Source organism: Bombyx mori, chromosome 2 (genome assembly GCF_030269925.1).
Source record: "Bombyx mori chromosome 2, ASM3026992v2".
NCBI lineage: Eukaryota > Metazoa > Arthropoda > Insecta > Lepidoptera > Bombycidae > Bombyx > Bombyx mori.
Window position 1 is genome coordinate 2,044,404 of NC_085108.1, and position 18,210 is coordinate 2,062,613.

Sequence of the window (18,210 nt, forward strand, 5' to 3'; positions counted from 1 at the left end):
TACTTTAGTCACTTAACTGAACACGTGTCCTATTAATCCTTGCCCTATATAGAGACTCAGCAATCTAATGAAGTTTCTGCAATAAATTACATATTTTAATTTTGAAAAATAAAATATGTTGTAAACTGTAAGCTTAAGTAAAATTCCAGTAATGGGGTGGATCTTTTTCCGGTGCCCAGGAGCGGCATTCAGTTTAAATCCGACCCTGAGTGTCTGGGAGGCTACAACTGCGGATGCGGAGCTGCTTGCAATAGTTATGGGGGCTAGGTCGGTAATGTTGGTGGAGTCGGTGAGATGCCCGTGTCTGTTGTTACCGCTTTCGATGCTTGATTGTCCAAAATCGATCCTACCGGTAGCTGCAGCTGCGGATATAGATGTCGTGGCTACTGAGAAGAAAGTTGAAAGCAAAGGTCTTTGTGCAAAACAATATCGAAATTGGGCTTTCAATAAAAATGAGTTAATAATTCATCGTAAAGCATCTATTAACAAAGTTTCGCTTAACTATCTGGCAATAACATCGGTACTTGTAAATAAATGATATTAGCATAATAATTAAATTTTTACTATTTTTCTTTTTTGAGGGCAATTTGAACCCTTGTACATTTGTGACCGGTAGCGTAAGTACTGAAAGGTGCACCGGTGTCGTCCGATATAAAAGTATGCTGTATAAATATTTCGATTGTATAGACTGCAAAACTGTGACACTGTGGATGAACGCACTGGATCTAAGTAGCAGGGATGAAGTATAATTCAGCAGTCAGCAGATTATGAAATCATTTCAAGCAAGTCCTCAAAGTATTTTCCATGGAACATAGGATACAAAAGACAGTGGAACTAAGATATCTTCATATACCCAGAGACTCAGAGTTCTAATGCAGCAGATGGGAAGATACTAGTTCATTTTAAGTGGTTAATAGCACAAATTAATTTTAACCCAATATTTTTAATACTGGTTTCATAACCTTAAGACCGGAATCGTCTAGTATTGTAACGCAGAAGTCAGTAGAGTTATCCACCCATACAGGTGATCTGCACGTGTCGCTACCACTAAAATGAGGGATAAAACTAGGCCAAGCTTTGCGCAGTATTTGGAAGATAAAATTACATTGAGAAGATCACGAATGAATCGAAGCCCTGAGGCTGAAGTCTGTATTAGGAAATTACTAGACTATTCAACTAGCCACACTTATTGGCTTCACTCACCACAGCCACCTCGAGTCGAGTTGTTGTGATTTATAAGTACTATAAGTACGTAAACATTGTACTGTTTGGGAATAGATAAAATTTAATTGTTATGGAATGATGCCTGTTCTTGTGCATTAAATTGGAATACATCAATTATGCCAGGGGCATACGACCAAGCTACTATCTGTATTGAACAAATAAATTAAATCTAATAATCTATCCTGACATATTTTAACCATTCAGTTTTTTAAACTATTAGTTTTTCTGAAAAAGATTGTAAGCTCCTATCGCCTAATTAGTTATATTTGATATCAGATGTGATCGTGATTCTTCAATATATTTGCCGGCTAAGTTTTATCCAACCGAAAAACATACTGGAATGTCTCATGGTTAAGTAACAACCCCCGTCCATTTTAGCCTTGACAAGTAACACATGGCTATTTAAAGGGTGGGGCAGCCATCTATACTAATATATAAATCTACAGTGGTTTTTACGGAAGTTCCGTTATAACTACTGAACCATGCATCCGATTGACTTGAAACTTGGTATTCATGTAGAAAATACATGTACTTAATGGATAGGCTAATATTTATATGAGTGTTGGGTTCCCTACACCAGTTCCGGGGGCGTTAATGATGAGAATCTTTGTGGGGGTGACATATTATAATGTTAATTTTAAATGCCCAGCAAAGCGGACGGGTACACCTAGTTGTACTATAAAACTAAGATTGGGAACCTTTATCTCAAGACGGGTAGGGCGGTATTTACGTTGTTGATGTCTATGGGCTCCAGTCAACACATAACATCAGGTGGGCCTCGTCCACCCAATTAAAAGAATAAGCAATTAACACGTATTCAGGAACATTTCACACATTACAATAAAATACGATTGTGGTACTGAAAAGACAATGAGGATAATTACTGAATGTGGGTTTTATTAATTTTTTCAATAATACATAACTCAATGAGCTTTTTAATAGACGCCACAACATGAACGTCCGCAACTGCATCCTTAGCAGCAACCGCAGCCTCCACAGCCGCATCCGCAGCCTCCACAGCCGCATCCGCACCCACCGCAGCTTCGGGTGATACCGACGCAACCGTTTCCGCATCCGTAGTCGATACAACCACAACCCGAGCTGCACATGTTGCCACAGACATCAGCGGTACCAAGGAAAGGCACTTCACCGCAGACACAGACATCACCCTTGTACCTGTTCTCGGAACATATACTTAGACCAGTAGGAGCAGCCGAATTGGAACATACACGGAAATTTTCACAACATCCACAGCCACAACCTCCACAACCGCAGCCACAACCTCTACAGCCGCAGCCACAACCGATGCCCAAAACGGACTATGAACAAATGAAAAAATTAAATATTTTTAAGTAATCATTTTAAGTCCTTTTAATTCAATTTAAAAATTAAAAGACTTACCTGAGCCACGAGGGCGACGGCGCAGACGAAGAGAATGAGTTTAGCGGCCATGTTGCTTCACTGAATGACTTCAGAATGAGTTGACTCTGAACTACATCAGCTTTTATACCGAGCAGTTTCCATGAAAATCCGCATGCTTCATATCTAAATAGCATAAAAACGTGACTTTGGAGATATTCTGCAGTTTTCGTCCTTCGGGGGGTGTAATAAGGAAACAATTACGAACACCTGTTTGATTAAAAACCAAACTATCATTGTTTCTCAACTGTTTGTCATTGAATTGTTTCTTATCTCAAGGTGAACATGATTCTTAGTTACTATAAAAGAACGAAGTCTTGAAGCTTAAAGTATTCAAGATTAAGTGCCTGCATATCCAGCATCATGTTTACCTTCGCTATTCTCCTTCTCTGCGTTCAGGGCTGCCTGATCCAAGTAAGTTTTATTTTTTAAAAGCTTCCGAATGTAAGCAATATTTTTAACTTAATAGCAGTAGATCTCTTTTGTGCCCTTTCATTGTTCTCTGATTATCTTCGTAATAAAAACGAAAACGTAGAGGATTTTACAGATCTTAAGACATGAGGTCGAATTCTGATTTGTTCTGTAAGTGCTCCCTTCAAGCCGGAGAACAATGTTTCCTGCCTGTAGCAGCTCATAATAGACCATGTTACCACTAGTAATTGTGCATTTAATAATTTAATCATTACACGATATTATTCCTTCACCGTGGAAATTATTATTAAAAACGTGATGGGTACGTAAATGATATATTTATGTACGTCTACTTTTTTACTCCAATACTTTAGATACATTGTAATTGAGGCAGATAAGTACTTACTCAAATTCTACAATTGACGAAATTGGTGGATTATGTACAGAGAAACTAATGTGTCAATGTTAAATTTTAATTTATGTGGCTGTTTTAGAATGTGTACGGTCAGTGCTGTGGCTGTGGATGCGGTGGTGGTTGCGGTTGCGGTTGCTATGGCGGCGAGGGCGAAGGTAATGTGAACGTCTGCGGTGAGCTGCCCGTGTGTGGTGAAACCTGCGTCTGTGGTCGCGTGCCCATCTGCGGAGGTGTTTGCTTCAAGGGCCCTGCCTGTGCTAGTGGTTGTGTCTCTATCTGCGGACGTTGCTGCGGATGCGGGTGCGGAGGTTGCGGTGGATGCGGATGCGGTTGTGGAGGCTGCGGTGGATGTGGATGCGGCTGCGGTGGATGCGGATGCGGCTGTGGAGGCTGCGGAGGATGCGGATGCGGACGTAGATGCTGTTGCTGCTAAAAAACCCATTGAGTTATTTATTATTGAAAAAATCAATAAAATCCAGATTCAATAATAATTCTCATTGTATTTTCAATACCACAATGTATTTTATTTATGATTGAAAGCAAACATCTTTGTGCAATAAAAAAAAATCTAAATTGAGTTTTCAATAAAAGCGAGTTCATAAATCGTCTATTTTCATTAGATCTGTTGTCTTGGTCGCATCCAGCAAAGCGCTAATGCTGACAATACGCTCTAAAGAGTATGAATTACAAGTGGCCCACGTGTGTGGCCCGAGTGTCCCAAGTTGTTGAGGTATACACGCATGGCCACTTCATACTAGTTGGGATGTGAGCTCATAGACCCGTCTAAGTAATAAAAAACCCCATACTCTGACCTGCACCAATAATAATAATTATGCGTTCCTTTGCAACATTTGATACTCACCATTTATATAAAACAAGTTAGTCTAGTGTCATTATCCAAGGATCAAAGAGGGTGATACGTCTAAATGGATTTAAAGTAGCCCATGTGTGGTCCTTTATGGAGATGTTCAACAACGAATATGTCCAATCCCAACAGTGAAAGTTTCAGTTCAGATACGACAATTCCGAAAGACTAAAGAATTCGTGGTTGCATTAAAATCAACAAAGATAGGTCCTAATTGGAAAAGGGCTGCATCAGTTTTCAAACTGCTACAGATTTAGTAGAGATTCTATTTTGTAATGTTTACAATGATTTATTATGTCTTTTTTTATTTTATTTGAATACACAGAACTTATTTAAAATCAGTTACCAGTTTTTTTTTTGCTTAAATTATCTTTCTGAAAGGACAGTGAAGTTTATTATTGAATGTTGATTTTATTTAATTTCTCAATAACACTTAATTTAATAAGCTTTTTAGTAGATGCATCACACATCTGCATCCACTGTAACCTCCAACTGTGAACAATGCGGAACGGTTAAGTTTTTGCCGCTCTATGTCCACTTATTTCAATTTTAATTTTAAAAGACTTACCAGAACCACGAGGGCGGTAGCGACTTCAGAATCAGTTGACTTTGAACTGTATCAGCTTCTATACCAATCAGTTTCCTTGAAAATCCACTTACTCTGTATCTAAATAGCATATAGACGTGACTTCAGAGATATTCTGGAATTTCGTCCTTCGGACGGTGTAATCGAGAAACAATTACGGACACCTGTTTCATTAAAAATCAAACTATCGTTTTTTCTCAACTGTTTCATTATAATCTTAGCTGAGAAGGCCTAACTACTTGTTTATTCTTTGCTTATTTTATTTTGATTTTTATATTATGTACTTACCTGTTGTAATTAAATTTTGATTTTGATGTGTACGTGGATTGATGGATTATTGTTATCTGATAAATAAATGAATTGAATTGAATTGAATTGTTTCATATCTCAAGGTGAACATGATCCTCAGTTACTATATCGAGGAGTGAATGGCTATTTGGTGTAAGCGACGTTGCAGCTTTACAGGAAAGCTGTTAAAAGTTTAAAATATGAAAAAGTTGTCATCACCAAAAAGAACTTCTTCAGCCATTTGAATGGGTTAAACATGATTGAAGATTAGTTAAAAACATCGAATTGTTGGGGCTAGTACCAAATAAAACGCACCTTTAATTACAAAGACAAATGTTGTGTATTAGGCGAAATGTCGCGTAAACCAAATAGTCTGTGTCCCCTCGATATAAGAACGAAGTCTTGAAGCTTGAAGTATTCAAGATTCCCTAAATTCTGAGCGTTGTTACCTTCTGTGCTATCTATTCTCCTTATCTGCGTTCAGAGTTGTGAATCAGAATCCAAATATGTATAACTTTTTTTTTATTGCCTTTGTATGCAAACGAGCATACGGCCCACCTGATGGTAAGTGGTCATCGTCGCTAATGGATGTCAACAATACCAGGGGCAGAGCCAAGCCGCTGCGTACCATTAAGTTCTCTCTGCAAGCCTCGTTTGAGGACATGTAATAGCGCTCGGAAAACACCGTGGAGGGGAGTTCATTCCAAAGCCGGATGGTACGTGGCAGAAAAGATCTTTGGAAACGCACTGTCGATGAACGCAGTGGTTCCAGATAATATGGATGAACTCTGCTCCGATGGCGGGAGGTGCGATGATAAAAAGGAGATGAGGGGATCATCTCGAATAATTCCTTAGAGCATTCCCCATGGACCATACGGTATAAAACACAGAGAGAACCGAAGTCCCTCCGTAGACCCAGAGGTTCCAAGCGATCCGCGAGAGCGGGACTATCGACCATCCGAACAGCCCGTTTCTGTATGGAGTCAAATTGAAGTAGCTGGTATTTGGGAGCCCCAGCCTAGAAGTGAGAGCAGTACTCCACGCGAGGCCGGACCTGCGCTTTATAAAGCGCAAGTCTCTGTCCAGGCGTGAAATACCGCTTCGCGCTGTTGAGGACTCCCAACATTTTAGAGGCCAATTTGGTTTTACCTTCCAAATGACTCCGATATTGGACATCGTTCGAAATATCGACCCCTAGAATCCTGATACTCGCAGAAAGCTTTTTTTTTTTTTTTTTTATTGCCTTGTAGGCAGACGAGCATACGGCCCACCTGATGGTGAGTGGTTACCGTCGCCCATGGACTTCAGCAATGCCAGGGGCAGAGCCAAGCCGCTGCCTACCATTAAGTACTCTCCGCAAGCTTCGTTTGAAGAAGGACATGTCATAGCGCTCGGAAAACACCGTGGAGGGGAGTTCATTCCAAAGCCGGATGGTACGTGGCAGAAAAGATCTTTGGAAACGCAATGTCGATGAACGCAGTGGTTCCAGATAATATGGATGAACTCTGCTCCGATAGCGGGAGGTGCGATGATAAAAAGGAGATGAGGGGATCATCTCGAACAATTCCTCAGAGCACTCCCCATGGAACATACGGTACAAAATGCAGAGGGAACCGAAGTCCCTCCGCAGACCCAGAGGCTCCAAACGATCCGTGAGAATGGGATTATCGACAATCCGAACGGCCCTCCTCTGTATGGAGTCAAATGGAAGAAGCTGGTATTTGGGAGCCCCGGCCCAGAGATGGGAGCAGTACTCCACGCGAGGCCGGACTTGTGCTTTATAAAGCAAAAGCCTTTGTCCAGGCGTGAAGTACCGCTTCGCTCTGTTGAGGACTCCCAGCATTTTGGACGCCAACTTGGCTTTGCCTTCCAGATGACTCCGAAACTGGACATCGCTCGAAATCTCGACCCCAAGTATCCCAATACTCTCGGAAGGTTGCAGGGATACTCCTTGGAATTGCGGCGCCATGACAAAGGGGTCCTTCTTCGCAGTGAACGCGCAAACTTGTGTCTTTATCGGGTTAAATTGAACCAAGTTCAATTCACCCCATTCGGAGACTCGCCCCAGAGAGTTCTCCACTTCAGACACAAGTTTAGATCGTCTCTCTTGCACCGCGCTCCGAGAGAGACTCTGATGGCCGATATATCGCGCATCCCCCGTGCTGTCATCCGCATAGCAATGCATACCATCAATAGACAGCATGTCATTGATATACAGGATGAAAAGCGTGGGGGAGAGCACCGAACCTTGTGGAACGCCAGCGTTAATGGTCATGGTATCAGAGCAGTCACCGTCTACAACGACCGTGATGCTCCGCCCATCCAAAAAGCTAGCGATCCACTTGCAGAGACCCTCGGGGATTCCGTAAGATGGTAGCTTCGACAGAAGTGCCCTATGCCAGACCCTGTCGAAGGCCTTCGCGATATCAAGGCTCACAGCAAGAGCCTCGCCCTTGCTCTCCAAGGCTTCAGCCCACCTGTGAGTAAGGTATACGAGAAGATCGCCAGCTGAGCGATCGTGACGGAAACCGTACTGTCGGTCACTGATCAGCTGGCGATCTTCAAGATACTTCAGGAGTTGTATATTTATTATTCGCTCCATCACCTTGGAAAGCAAGGAAGTTATCGCGATAGGCCTATAGCTCGATGGGTCCGACCGGTCACCCTTCTTGGGGATAGGGTGGACGTGGGCGGTCTTCCATGAAGACGGAACCCTGTTAGCGCAATAAGAGAGGCGATACAGACGCGTTAGCGCAGGCGTCAGCTCAGGAGCGCACGTTTTCAGAACCACTGCGGGGATGCCGTCTGGCCCACTCGACTTATGGACGTCCAGGAGTCGGAGTTCCCGCCTGACTGCACACTGTGTAAAGCAGATCTCCGGCAGGGAACTATCACACCGGGGGATGTTCGGTGGTGTGGCACCCCCGTCGTCCACGGTCGAGTTCGAGGCGAAGAGTTTGACCAGAAGGTCAGCCTTCTCTTTCGCACTATGGGCCAGACTGTCATCGGACTTTCGCAGTGGTGGGAGACTAGACCTGCAAAAGTTTCCTTCTGCGGCTTTGGCGAGCGACCAAAAAGCACGGCTCCCAGAGGGATAGCTCTTTAGTCGCTCGCCAACTCTAGCAACGTGCTCCGACTTCGCCTTGGCAATAACCTTCTTGTAGGACCTGGAAGCGGCGTTATATTTCCGCCTTTCCTCTGAGATGTTAGGGTCCTGACGTCTCCTGGCATTATCCCATGCCACGTATGCGGACCGCTTGAGGTGTGCAGCATCCCTGCTGGCATTGTTATACCAGGGTCTGCTGCGACCCCCAACGGGCACTTCAGAGGAGGGAATAAACAATTCCATCCCCTGGAGCACCACGTCTTTAAGACGGTCCGCACAGACGTCAGGATCAGCAGAGGAAAAGCAGAACCGCCCCCATGGGTAGGATGCGTAAAATTCACGCAATCCATCCCAATCTGCTGACAAATACTGCCAAACTCTTCGATACCTGGTCGTCGTTCGACGACTAGGACGAGAGAGTGGTGTGGCAGCACGGATAAGGCAGTGATCAGACGATCCAAGCGGAGCGTCGACCACTACACTGTATCCGGCTGGATCGGTGGTCAGCAGAAGGTCCAACAGAGAAGGCTCGTGCCCCTCAATATCTGGGACACGGGTGGGCTGTGTCACCAGCTGGGAGAGGCCGTAGGCCAGGGCGAAATCGTAGGCAGCCCGACCCGGGAGGTCAGTGGTTCTGGACCCCAACCACTCTTGGTGGTGAGCGTTAAAATCTCCAAGAACCACCACCTCCGCAGATGGGTACTGCTCAAGCACGCGGCTAGTCCCCTCTTGCACATGCTCTATCAGAGCTGAACCTGCATCACTGCTCTGGGACCTGTACAGGCACGCGTAGACTCGGGTACAACCCCCATGGTCTACGCGCAGCCACAAGAGGGACAGGTCCCGTTGTTCGAGGCCTCGTAGACGGCGACAACAGACATCAGCCCGGACGAATACACACACCCCGGCTTTACGCAGGAAGTTGTGCTCCAATACGTAGCCGGGGTATTCAAGGTACGAAGTATCATCCGGAGCAGATATCTGCGTCTCCGTCAGAAAAAGGAGGGCAGGCTGCGCCGTCTCAAGATGGTGGTGTACGGCGTCGAGGTTGCTGTGTAGGCCCCTTACATTGCTGAAATCCACATTAAATGTGGAATGGGGCATCGCCGACAAAACCCTTTTCCTTTTTTGTACTGTCATGTTTGATTTTTTTTTGTTTGGAGAGTGGGAATGGGTGGGGTAGGAAGTTCGAAGCGAAATCATGACGATACCTGAATAAAGCGCGGAACACAGTACGTGCTCGACCACGGGTTGCGTGAGAGACTGACGCAGGGCATGGAAGGGCCCCCAGTCCACCCTGCGTGCGATCGCCGGGATCCACTCCGGTCTCCGACTCCGGCACGACGACCGCACGGCAGGATTTTACACCGGTTGGCGGGACAGCTTCCCGGGGCGGAGTTTAGTAGAGACACCCGGGTTCAGGTCCCCAACTGACCGGCGGGCGGCGGCGAACACCGTTTCACTGGGTCTCCCTATACCCCCGTCAAACAATCACGTCCCGCGAGCTCGCACGCACGTCTGCTCCGCATGTTCCAGGCATCATCAAGATTCACCCCGAACAAGGAAGAGGAAAGGGAAGGAATAAAACTGGCTCTCCAACCCACACGCCGGAACACAGCTAGGCTATTTGGCGGCGGACTCTAGTTGGAGGGTGGTCGCCAGCCAGTCGGACAAGTCCTACCACCGATTATGTGTTCGGCTCCCGTTTTGCACCACCCAGGGGTCACTTGTAGGGAATCGCGGGTTAAACCTACGGAAGCGGGAAGCAATCAACCCCCAAAGCTGCAGGGATACTCCTTGAAATTCCGGCGCCATGACAAAAGGGTCATTCCTCGCAGTGAACGCGCAAACCTGTGTCTTCAATGGGTTGAACTGAACTGAATTCAGTTCACCCCACTTGGAAACCCGCCCCAGAGAATTCTCCACTTCAGACACAAGTTTTAATCGCCTCTTGTGTACAACGCTTCGAGAGAGACTCTGATGGCCGATATATCGCGCATCCCCCGTGGTTTTTACGGATGTTCCATTATAACTACTGAACCATGCATCCGATTGACTTGAAACTTGGTATCCATATAGACAATACATATACTTAATAGATAGGCTAATATTTAATATGAGTGTTGGATTTACTACACCAGTTCCTGGGGCGTTAATGATGAGAATCTTTGTGGGGGTGAGATATAATAATGTTAATTTTAAATGCCCAGCGAAGCGGACGGTCACAGCTAGTTGTAGTACAAAATTGAGATTAGGAACTTATATCTCAAGACGGGTAGGGCGGCATTTACGTTGTTGATGTCTATGGGCTCCGGTCAACACATAACATCAGGTGAGCCTCGTCCACCCAATTAAGCAATTAAAAGAATAAGCAATTAACACGTATTCAGGAACATTTCACACGTTACAATAAAATACAATTGTGGTACTGAAAAGACAATGAGGATAATTACTGAAGGTGGGTTTTATTGATTTTTTCAATAATACATAACTCAATGAGCTTTTTAGTAGACGCCACAAATGCATGTCCGCAACTGCATCCTCAGCAGCAGCCGCAGCCTCCACAGCCGCATCCGCATCCACCACAACCTCCACAGCATCCGCATCCACCGCAGCCTCCACAGCCGCATCCGCATCCACCACAACCTCCACAGCATCCGCATCCACCGCAGCCTCCACAGCCGCATCCGCCGCAGCCTCCGCATCCGCATCCACCGCAGCCTCCACAGCCGCATCCGCACCCGCCGCAGCTTTGGGTGATACCGACGCAACCGTCTCCGCAGCCGTAGTCGATACAACCACAACCCGAGCTGCACATGTCGCCACAGACATCAGCAGTACCAAGGAAAGGCACTTCACCGCAGACACAGACATCACCATTGTACCTGTTCTCGGAACATATACTTAGACCAGTAGGAGCAGCCGAGTTGGAACACACACAGAAACGGTCACAACATCTAGAGCCGCAACCTCCACAACCGCAGCCACAACCTCTACAGCAGCAGCCACAACCGGTGCCCAAAACGGACTATGAACAAATGAAAAAATTAAATATTTTTAAGTAATCATTTTAAGTTCAATTAATTAAATTTAAAATTAAAAGACTTACCTGAGCCACGAGGGCGATGGCGCAGACGAAGAGAATGAGTTTAGCGGCCATGTTGTTTCACTGAATGACTTCAGAATGAGTTAACTCTGAACTACATCAGCTTTTATACCGAGCAGTTTCCTTGAAAATCCGCATGCTTCATATCTAAATAGCATAAAGACGTGACTTTGGAGATATTCTGCAGTTTTCGTCCTTCGGGTCGTGTAATAAGGAAACAATTACGAACACCTGTTTGATTAAAAACCAAACTATCATTGTTTCTCAACTGTTTGTCATTGAATTGTTTCTTATCTCAAGGTGAACATGATCCTTAGTTACTATATAAGAACGAAGTCTTGAAGCTTAAAGTATTCAAGATTAAGTGCCTGCATATCCAGCATCATGTTTACCTTCGCTATTCTCCTTCTCTGCGTTCAGGGCTGCCTGATCCAAGTAAGTTTTATTTTTTAAAAGCTTCCGAATGTAAGCAATATTTTTAACTTAATAGGTCAGTTGTAGACCTCTTTTGTGCCCTTTCATTGTTCTCTGATTATCTTCGTAATAAAAACGAAAACGTAGAGGATTTGACAGATCTTGAGACATGAGGTCGAATTCTGATTTGTTCTGTAAGTGCTCCCTTCAAGCCGGAGAACAATGTTTCCTGTCTGTAGCAGCTCATAATAGACCATGTTACCACTAGTAATTGTGCATTTAATAATTTAATCATTACACGATATTATTCCTTCACCGTGGAAATTATTATTAAAAACGTGATGGGTACGTAAATGATATATTTATGTACGTCTACTTTTTTACTCCAATACTTTAGATACATTGTAATTGAGGCAGATAAGTACTTACTCAAATTCTACAATTGACGAAATTGGTGGATTATGTGCAGAGAAACTAATGTGTCAATGTTAAATTTTAATTTATGTGGCTGTTTTAGAATGTGTACGGTCAGTGCTGTGGCTGTGGATGCGGTGGTGGTTGCGGTTGCGGTTGCTATGGCGGCGAGGGCGACGGTAATGTGAACGTCTGCGGTGAGCTGCCCGTGTGTGGTGAAACCTGTGTCTGTGGCCGCGTGCCCATCTGCGGAGGTGTTTGCTTCAAGGGCCCTGCCTGTGCTAGTGGTTGTGTCTCTATCTGCGGACGTTGCTGCGGATGCGGGTGCGGAGGTTGCGGTGGTTGCGGATGCGGTTGTGGAGGCTGCGGTGGATGTGGATGCGGCTGCGGTGGATGCGGATGCGGCTGTGGAGGCTGCGGAGGATGCGGATGCGGACGTAGATGCTGTTGCTGCTAAAAAACCCATTGAGTTATTTATTATTGAAAAAATCAATAAAATCCAGATTCAATAATAATTCTCATTGTATTTTCAATACCACAATGTATTTTATTTATGATTGAAAGCAAACATCTTTGTGCAATAAAAAAAAATCTAAATTGAGTTTTCTATAAAAGCGAGTTCATAATTCGTCTATTTTCATTAGATCTGTTGTCTTGGTCACATCCAGCAAAGCGCTAATGCTGACAATACGCTCTAAAGAGTATGAATTACAAGTGGCCCACGTGTGTGGCCCGAGTGTCCCAAGTTGTTGAGGTATACACGCATGGCCACTTCATACTAGTTGGGATGTGAGCTCATAGACCCGTCTAAGTAATAAAAAACCCCATACTCTGACCTGCACCAATAATAATAATTATGCGTTCCTTTGCAACATTTGATACTCACCATTTATATAAAACAAGTTAGTCTAGTGTCATTTCCAAGGAGCAAAGAGGGTGATACGTCTAAATGGATTTAAAGTAGCCCACGTGTGGTCCTTTATGGAGATGTTCAACAACGAATATGTCCAATCCCAACAGTGAGTTTCAGTTCAGATACGACAATTCCGAAAGACTAAAGAATTCGTGGTTGCATTAAAATCAACAAAGATAGGTCCTAATTGGAAAAGGGCTGCATCAGTTTTCAAACTGCTACAGATTTAGTAGAGATTCTATTTTGTAATGTTTACAATGATTTATAATGTCTTTTTTTATTTTATTTGAATACACAGAACCTATTTAAAATCAGTTACCAGTTTTTTTTTTGCTTAAATTATCTTACTGAAAGGACAGTGAAGTTTATTATTGAATGTTGATTTTATTTAATTTCTCAATAACACTTAATTTAATAAGCTTTTTAGTAGATGCATCACACATCTGCATCCACTGTAACCTCCAACTGTGAACAATGCGGAACGGTTAAGTTTTTGCCGCTCTATGTCCACTTATTTCAATTTTAATTTTAAAAGACTTACCAGAACCACGAGGGCGGTAGCGACTTCAGAATCAGTTGACTTTGAACTGGATCAGCTTCTATACCAAGCAGTTTCCTTGAAAATCCACTTACTCTGTATCTAAATAGCATATAGACGTGACTTCAGAGATATTCTGGAATTTCGTCCTTCGGACGGTGTAATCGAGAAACAATTACGGACAACTGTTTGATTAAAAATCAAACTATCGTTTTTTCTCACCTGTTTCATTATAATCTTAGCTGAGAAGGCCTAACTACTTGTTTATTCTTTGTTTATTTTATTTTGCTTTTTATATTATGTACCTGTTGTAATTAAATTTTGATTTTGATGTGTACGTGGATTGATGGATTATTGTTATGTGATAAATACATGAATTGAATTGAATTGTTTCATATCTCAAGGTGAACATGATCCTCAGTTACTATATCGAAGGGCGAATGGCTATTTGGTGTAAGCGACGTTGCAACTTTACAGGAAAGCTATTAAAAGTTTAAAATTTGAAAAAGCTGTCATCACCAAAAAAACTTCTTCAGTCATTTGAATGGGTTAAACATAATTGAAGATCAGTTAAAAGCATCGAATTGTTGGGCTAGTACCAAATAAAACGCACCTTTAATTACAAAGATAAATGTTGTGTATTAGGCGAAATGTCGCGTAAACCAAATAGTCTGTGTCCCCTCGATATAAGAACAAAGTCTTGAAGCTTGAAGTATTCAGGATTCCCTAAGTAAATTCTGAGCGTTGTTACCTTCTGTGCTATCTATTCTCCTTATCTGCGTTCAGAGTTGTGAATCAGAATCCAAATATGTATAACTTTTTTTTTTATTGCCTTTGTATGCAAACGAGCATACGGCCCACCTGATGGTAAGTGGTCACCGTCGCTCATGGACGTCAGCAATACCAGGGGCAGAGCCAAGCCGCTGCGTACCATTAAGTTCTCTCTGCTAGCCTCGTTTGAGGACATGTAATAGCGCTCGGAAAACACCGTGGAGGGGAGTTCATTCCAAAGCCGGATGGTACGTGGCAGAAAAGATCTTTGGAAACGCACTGTCGATGAACGCAGTGGTTCCAGATAATATGGATGAACTCTGCTCCGATGGCGGGAGGTGCGATGATAAAAAGGAGATGAGGGGATCATCTCGAATAATTCCTTAGAGCATTCCCCATGGACCATACGGTATAAAACACAGAGAGAACCGAAGTCCCTCCGTAGACCCAGAGGCCCCAAGCGATCCGCGAGAGCGGGACTATCGACCATCCGAACAGCCCGTTTCTGTATGGAGTCAAATTGAAGTAGCTGGTATTTGGGAGCCCCAGCCTAGAAGTGAGAGCAGTACTCCACGCGAGGCCGGACCTGCGCTTTATAAAGCGCGAGTCTCTGCCCAGGCGTGAAATACCGCTTCGCGCTGTTGAGAACTCCCAACATTTTAGAGGCCAATTTGGTTTTACCTTCCAAATGACTCCGATATTGGACATCGTTCGAAATATCGACCCCTAGAATCCTGATACTCGCAGAAAGCTGCAGGGATACTCCTTGAAATTCCGGCGCCATGACAAAAGGGTCATTCCTCGCAGTGAACGCGCAAACCTGTGTCTTCAATGGGTTGAACTGAACTGAATTCAGTTCACCCCACTTGGAAACCCGCCCCAGAGAATTCTCCACTTCAGACACAAGTTTTAATCGCCTCTTGTGTACAACGCTTTTGAACCAAATTGATATTGTTTCTCAATAGTCTCATTATAATCTTAGTTGAGAAGGCCTAGTTGCTTATTTATGTAACGTTTACCTTAATATTTGTATGTTTACCTGTTGTAATTTAATTTTGATTTTGATGTTTTTTATTTTTTATTTTTTTTTATTGCTTAGATGGGTGGACGAACTCACAGCCCACCTGTTGTTAAGTGGTTACTGGAGCCCATGGACATCTACAACGTAAACGTGCCACCCACCTTGAGATTAAGATCTCAGTATAGTTACAACGGCTGCTCCACCCTTCAAACCGAAACGCATTACTGCTTCACGACAGAAACAGGTGGGGTGGTGGTATCTACCCGCGTGGACTCACAAGAGGTCCTACCACCAGTAAACTAATTATGTAGTTACTTAGTGCTACTAATTATGAGAAGATTTTTTAAACATTTTTACTGTCATCGACCTTGTTGATATTACAGCCACATTTCGCCTTGATATACCCATCGCGGGACACTCTGAATACAGAGAAATGAAGATTTCATTCTTAGCTTTTAATTGGACTGGTGCCTGGGTAGATGTATGGGAGGCTGCAGCTGCGGATGCGGTGCTGCTTGCAATAGTTATGGGAACGAGAGCGTCGGTAATGTTGGTGGAGCCGGTGAGATGCCCGTGTGTGTTGTTACCGCTTTCGATGCCTGATTGTCCAAAATCGGTACTGTCGAGTGCAGAGGTCCCGCCTGCGCTAGCAGTCGTGTCTCTATCTGCAGACGTTTCGATCCTACCGGTAGCTGCAGCTGCGGATATAGATGTCGTGGCTACTGAAAAGAAAGTTGAAAGCAAAGGTCTTTGTGCAAAACAATATCGAAATTGGGCTTTCAATAAAAATGAGTTAATAATTCGTCGTAAAGCATCTATTAACAAAGTTTCGCTTAACTATCTGGCAATAACATCGGTACTTGTAAATAAATGATATTAGAATAATAATTACAATTTTACTATGGAACATAAGATACAAAACACAGTGGAATTAAAGTACTTTCGTATACCCAGAGGTTCAGAGTTCTAATGCAGCAGATGTGAAGATACTTGTTAATCATTACGATAGAAGCACCCGTCACGTGCGGACGTGCTCATCGACCACTCGATCGCTCGGCCTTTGTTCGTCCTACTTGGCTTGTGTTCGTGGTACATCTTTTTTTTTTTTTTTTCGGGTAGAGGGCCGAACCTCCTACGAGGTCCCCGCGCAAAAGGGGCGCGCGGGGTATGTGAGACTCAACGGTCTGCATGGTGTTGTGAGCAGACCGCGGGCCCAAGGATTTTAGGACCCACCCACTAAACGACTCCCCTGCACTCTTACACCCGACGTCCGATCCCCTCCGAGGTCAGAACCCGGATGAGGTAGGGGGGCTACCGCGGTCAACACTACAACCAGACGGCGCGGCTCACCCCAAGGACGCCCAGCCGACGGAGCCTTCGAGGCGAATCGAAGGCTCTGAAACGTCGGCCGTCTCGGTACGGCAGCCCGTCGGGCCGCCCAGACGGTGCCGCTGGTGTCCCGGAATACCCCGCTGGACCAGAACCAGCCTGCCGGGTCGGGACGCGATACACCGTCGACCGGTCGCTCTAATCACTCCACGGCAGCGCGCTAGAGTGCTGGTAGCGCGCCACGCGACCTCACCCCCTCAGGTCGCCCCTTGACCTTCACCGGGGGGAGGCCGCCACCTACAGGGGCCGGGACGTACGGGCGTATTCCCGCCTCCGGCCCCCGGCTCGACGGTGACGGATCGGTGCGGAAAGGGAAGAGCTCTTCCTCTCTCGCTCCGCCGCCTCCTTCTGCGATATGGTGGACTCGCAGAAGTCGAGCATCGCCTTCCAGGACGCGTCGCTGCCGAGCATCGTAGCCACGACGCGCGGCAGCGAGAGGTCCTCTCCAATGACCGCGACGAGGGCGGCGCGTTGCTCGTCAAATCCAGAGCAACGCGCCAATGTGTGTTCCGCTGTGTCTTCCTCGTCGCGGTCCGTTCGTGGTACGTCTGCCGACCAAGTTTTTTTCCTGGAAGTTTTTATTTGTTTTGTTTCTTTTTGTTATTTCTGTTTTGTTGTGTTCTTCTTTGTCCTATAGTAATTGCGCTGCATCGCCACCTGTGTTCAATAGAACCGCTCAGCTCCGAGAAGTTGGAGCTTCGCCGTAAGGTGAGTGTTTTCAAGACCCGGGGCCGCCCCACCTGGGCACTCAGCGATCATGGACGCTGTATTCGCGGAATTCCTCCGACTTCGTCACCCACAGCTCGCCTCAGAGTTTCTGGCCTTCAAGGCCAATCACACTGCGAGCCCTCTCGAAGACTCCGCCGTGCTCGCTGCTTCTGCGTCGCCTGTACCTGCGTGCAAAGCTTCTGCATCGAGCACCGCAGCCTCCGTCGTGCCTGCCGTTCCCGCGTCGCCTATACTGGCGAGTAAAACTGCTGCGTCGTCCGCCGTGGCCACCGTTCCAGCAGCGCGATCATCCACGGCCTCCGTCGCGCCCTCCAAAATACCTGCTCGTAGGTCACCTGCGCCCGCCTCCTCGTCCTCCGACTCTGACTCGGAGATGGAGGTCGACCTCGCCCCCGCCTCATCGACGGATAGATTCACCTTGGTACAAAAGGGTAAGAAGCGTGCCGTGGAGTCTCGAGCTCCCGCGGCCGCTAAAATTAGCAAAGCCGCGAACGCGTCGCGCCCCCGCCCTCAGACTCCCGTTGCGCCCCCAGCCCGTGCCACTCCGTCGCCGCGTCCGGTGGCACAAAATAAAACCGAGACCTCTCCCCCGGTAATCCTC

General features: G+C 45.5%; 3 protein-coding genes across 3 annotated transcripts; 2 read left to right on the plus strand and 1 right to left on the minus strand.

Moving 5' to 3' along the window:
* Positions 1 to 2,101: 2,101 nt before the first annotated feature.
* On the minus strand, positions 2,102 to 11,501 carry LOC110386598 (chorion class high-cysteine HCB protein 12). The gene is made up of 2 exons (XM_062673356.1): positions 11,424 to 11,501; positions 2,102 to 2,543 (listed from the first exon to the last, which is right to left on the minus strand). The coding sequence occupies exons 1-2, from the start codon at positions 11,472 to 11,474 to the stop codon at positions 2,199 to 2,201; spliced, it is 396 nt and encodes a 131-aa protein (XP_062529340.1). The 5' UTR covers positions 11,475 to 11,501; the 3' UTR covers positions 2,102 to 2,198.
* LOC101739377 (chorion class high-cysteine HCA protein 12-like) lies at positions 2,981 to 4,072 on the plus strand. The gene is made up of 2 exons (XM_004933883.5): positions 2,981 to 3,057; positions 3,549 to 4,072. Exons 1-2 carry the CDS (start codon positions 3,007 to 3,009, stop codon positions 3,900 to 3,902), a joined length of 405 nt encoding a protein of 134 aa, XP_004933940.2. The 5' UTR covers positions 2,981 to 3,006; the 3' UTR covers positions 3,903 to 4,072.
* A 277-nt stretch (positions 11,502 to 11,778) lies between the features above and the next one.
* LOC134198677 (chorion class high-cysteine HCA protein 12-like) lies at positions 11,779 to 12,862 on the plus strand. The gene is made up of 2 exons (XM_038016233.2): positions 11,779 to 11,855; positions 12,352 to 12,862. The coding sequence occupies exons 1-2, from the start codon at positions 11,805 to 11,807 to the stop codon at positions 12,703 to 12,705; spliced, it is 405 nt and encodes a 134-aa protein (XP_037872161.1). The 5' UTR covers positions 11,779 to 11,804; the 3' UTR covers positions 12,706 to 12,862.
* Positions 12,863 to 18,210: the final 5,348 nt, after the last annotated feature.

What these genes read in the sequence shown, in the direction of transcription:
- LOC134198677 (XM_038016233.2), top strand. Translation starts at nt 11,805, where the DNA reads ATGTTTACCTTCGCTATTCTCCTTCTCTGCGTTCAGGGCTGCCTGATC. An exon ending in TTCAGGGCTGCCTGATCCAA is followed by an intron (nt 11,856 to 12,351) that starts GTAAGTTTTATT and finishes TGGCTGTTTTAG; the next exon opens with AATGTGTACGGTCAGTGCTG.
- LOC110386598 (XM_062673356.1), bottom strand. Translation starts at nt 11,474, where the DNA reads ATGGCCGCTAAACTCATTCTCTTCGTCTGCGCCATCGCCCTCGTGGCT. An exon ending in CCATCGCCCTCGTGGCTCAG is followed by an intron (nt 2,544 to 11,423) that starts GTAAGTCTTTTA and finishes ATTTGTTCATAG; the next exon opens with TCCGTTTTGGGCATCGGTTG.
- LOC101739377 (XM_004933883.5), top strand. Translation starts at nt 3,007, where the DNA reads ATGTTTACCTTCGCTATTCTCCTTCTCTGCGTTCAGGGCTGCCTGATC. An exon ending in TTCAGGGCTGCCTGATCCAA is followed by an intron (nt 3,058 to 3,548) that starts GTAAGTTTTATT and finishes TGGCTGTTTTAG; the next exon opens with AATGTGTACGGTCAGTGCTG.